Below are 3,405 nucleotides of genomic sequence, written 5' to 3'. Positions count from 1 at the left end.
AAAAAAAAAAAAAGAAAGAAAGAAAGAAAGAAAGAAAGAAAGAAAGAAAGAAAGAAAGAAAGAAAGAAAGAAAGAAAGAAAATAAAGAAAGGCCAGGCGTGGCGGCTCATGCCTATAATCCCAGTCCTTTGGGAGGCCAAGGCGGGTGGATCTTCTGAGGTCAGGAGTTTGAGACCAGCCTGGCCAATATGGCAAAACTCCGTATGTACTGAAATACAAAAATTAGCTGGGCGTAGTGGTGCATGCCTGTAATCCCAGCTACTCAGGAGGCTGAGGCAGGGAGAACCCAGGAGGCGGAGGTTGCCACGAGCCGAGATTGCGCCACTGCACTCAAGCCTGGGCAACAGAGCAAGACTCTATTTAAAAAAAAAAAAAAAGGAGAAAAAGAAGAAGAAGAAGGAGAACGAGAAGAAGAAGAAAATGTTGTAAAGGGCCCAGCACAGTGCCTGGCACATAGTTGGAGCTCAGACTTAGGAGATCACAGTGTTATTACAGGCATTAGGGACCTGGCTCCAGCCCAGCACTTCCATCACCAGCGTGGGGCTCAGGCAAGACCCCCAGACCTCAGTGACCACATCTGGAACAGGAGGGGATGGGACTACATGATCTCTGAGGTCCACACCAGCATGAATATTCTCTGCCTTTACGAATAAAGCAGGTAAAAGGGGGCTGATTTGAGTGTAAGAAGAGATGGCTGCGCTTTAAAATCCTGTGATTAGTGTTTGAACAGACACACAAAAATAGCAATTATCGGCCGGGCGCGGTGGCTCAAGCCTGTAATCCCAGCACTTTGGGAGGCCGAGACGGGCGGATCACGAGGTCAGGAGATCGAGACCATCCTGGCCAACATGGTGAAACGCCGTCTCTACTAAAAAAATACAAAAAACTAGCCGGGCGAGGTGGTGGGCGCCTGTAGTCCCAGCTACTCGGGAGGCTGAGGCAGGAGAATGGCCTAAACCCGGGAGGCGGAGTTTGCAGTGAGCTGATATTCGGCCACTGCACTCCAGCCTGGGCGACAGAGCGAGACTCCATCTCAAAAAAAAAAAAAAGCAATTATCCAAGTGTGGTTGGGAATCTTGGGTTCTTTCATTAACTTGACAGAATTGCCAATGAGGTAGCATTTGGAAACACAAAACGACTCAATTCATTCCTCACTGATGGGAATCTTTAAGGGGAACACATCCCTTCCAGAAAGATCCAGATGAGAAAGCAGCAGATAAGGGCTCAGCTGCTCAAACTAGCCCAGTCCAGGCTTGAAATCTCATTCATGATCCTCTTATCGCCATTTCTAAATCAATCACAGGACAGGGCACTTAAGGGAACTTCCGAGAAGTGGCAGGAATAGGAAAGCACCCTGGGGACTGCTTCTGAAACCTGCAGCTCCCACCCCTTCCAAACAGAGTGGGGGAATGCGGGGCAGGGTTTGCAGGAGCACCGGGCCTTGCCCCTTAGATGGGAAATGTCCAGGAGTCAGATAATAGAAAAGTTTCCAACTGGAGACTGTGGGAGGCTTAAGAAAAAAAGTCAATGTATAAAATCAAATCTCATGATAAACACCCAGAATGTGGTGTCAACACCACCATCCAAGGTGGCAAAAATGGATTTGAACTAAACCTTATGTGTTTACACCACACTGGGGCAGCCCCACACTCGTTTGTCTTTATCTTCCCAGCCTCCTAACATAACACCTGGTGTGTCCCAAGCACTGACCCACATGAATGCCTTAAATAAAGGAAAACAGGCAAATCCTAAGTCACCTGGCTTGGTTTCGGGAAACTACCATGATCTGGTATATCAGCTTTGTCTGATGGGACCCCGGGTAGACATCTGAGCCTCTACACATCCTGCAGGCAGCAAGCTCTCTCCAGGGCCCAAAGAAAGGTGGCATCCACAAATGGGCTGGGTTAAAACTATAGCACCAGCCCCTGGTTGCTACTTTCTCATGCAGCGTCCAGAAATGATTTGAATGTCACAGCACCTCAGTGTCTAGCTTATTCTGCTTCAAAACAATCCCAACTTCATTCCAAATACACTTTTCTTCATTTTGCCATCTGTTCCGTTTGCAAGGGAGAGCATGCGGGCTTTTTCACCCATTTGGAGACCCTGCCTGTAGAACCCTCAAGACATTCATTTCGTTCATTCGTTCGCTCTTTTTTTCAGACAAGGGATCTTAGGATCATTCATTCATTCTTTATAGATTTGCTGATATTGTACAGGTTGCCTCTCAGAATCCAGTGCCTGTTCTCAGCACCCATGCTGACTGGTAGGAGGGATAAAGACAGCCTTACACCCTGGGAGAGGCGGTCCGGAGTAGAAGCGTCAGACACTGTAGGAGAAAGAGCCAAAGAACAGGAGGGAACAGCCAGACTTGCATGTTAGATGTTTGGAGTCTGAAAATATTCAGAGGAAAGAAAGGTAGGTGTAACCTAGCATTTGAAAGTGCTAAACAGCAAGCCAGCACTCAGGGCAAGTGGCCAGGAAGCTTTCCAAGAAAAACTTCTGGGAGGATAAATAGAGATCCGTGAAAGGACTGACCGCAAAGTCGGGGGGGGGGGGGGGGGGGGGGGGCGGAGGGACTGCATACATGACCCATTAACTATGGCTCTTCCGGCCTCGCGAGGCTCTTCGAACCGGCACCCACCCGATATCCTTCCCTCCTTCAACCAACAAGTACTGACCTTGCCCGAACGCTGGGAGCTGTCCCTGTGCCCGGGGCAGAGGGGCCTGCTTTTTCTTGCATTCTCTGTAAGCCTGCAGGCTGCCCACCTGGGGCGTCTCCAAGCACTAAACCCCACGTGGCTCCATCTCCTCCCTCTTCCCCGGCTGGGTCCACAGGAGGTCCCTTACCCCCTGCTGGCTGTGCCCCACTTGCCAGGGAGTGCCTTCATGCGAAAGGGAATCTGGGGACACCCCCGCCCGTGCCCGCCCACTTCCTACTCTGAAACCACAAACCCCCGGGAAGGCCCCCTCCCCGTCGGGTGGAAAATTGGCTCCTTGGGGTTCCTTCAACCCCAGAGTCCGGGGGCAGGGGGCTGAGTTTCGATCACCTAGGAGGGCGCTAGCGGAAGGGGGAGGGGAGGAGGCGCACCCGCAGCCTTACCCGGGCATGAGGCCAGGGGGCACGTAGGCGGCATTGAACTCGGTCAGTAGGGTGCCCGCGCTGCGGGAGGCCATGGTGGGTGCGCTAGTGCAGCGAGCCTGGCGCTCCGCTCCGCCCCACGGTAAACAGCGGCGGGTCACCCGGCAACGGCCACGGCGGCCCTCCTGGCAACGCCAGCTGGCCCCGCTGTCCTTGCGTTCCGAGACACTGCGCCCTTCTGGCGGCCCTTTCCCGGAGCAGCCCCACAGGGCGCGCACAGAAGGCACCTCCCATTTCCGCGAATTCTGCTGGGTGACCCCTGTCAC

At 52.6% G+C, this 3,405-nt stretch overlaps 1 protein-coding gene across 1 annotated transcript in view; it reads right to left on the bottom strand.

The window, feature by feature from the left end:
* FAM166C (family with sequence similarity 166 member C) overlaps positions 1-3,194 on the bottom strand; it is a 17,603-nt gene extending 14,409 nt beyond the window's left edge. Inside the window, exon 1 of the mRNA XM_023230107.2 lies at positions 3,101-3,194. Coding sequence (XP_023085875.1) covers positions 3,101-3,174 — 74 coding nt within the window. The 5' untranslated portion in view covers positions 3,175-3,194. The remainder of the gene's footprint in view (positions 1-3,100) is intronic.
* Between the last annotated feature and the right edge of the window lie 211 nt (positions 3,195-3,405).

This window comes from Piliocolobus tephrosceles, chromosome 15 (genome assembly GCF_002776525.5).
Source record: "Piliocolobus tephrosceles isolate RC106 chromosome 15, ASM277652v3, whole genome shotgun sequence".
Taxonomy (NCBI): domain Eukaryota; kingdom Metazoa; phylum Chordata; class Mammalia; order Primates; family Cercopithecidae; genus Piliocolobus; species Piliocolobus tephrosceles.
Note: the sequence above shows the minus strand (reverse complement) of the source record. Positions and strands in the feature narration are given on the sequence as shown.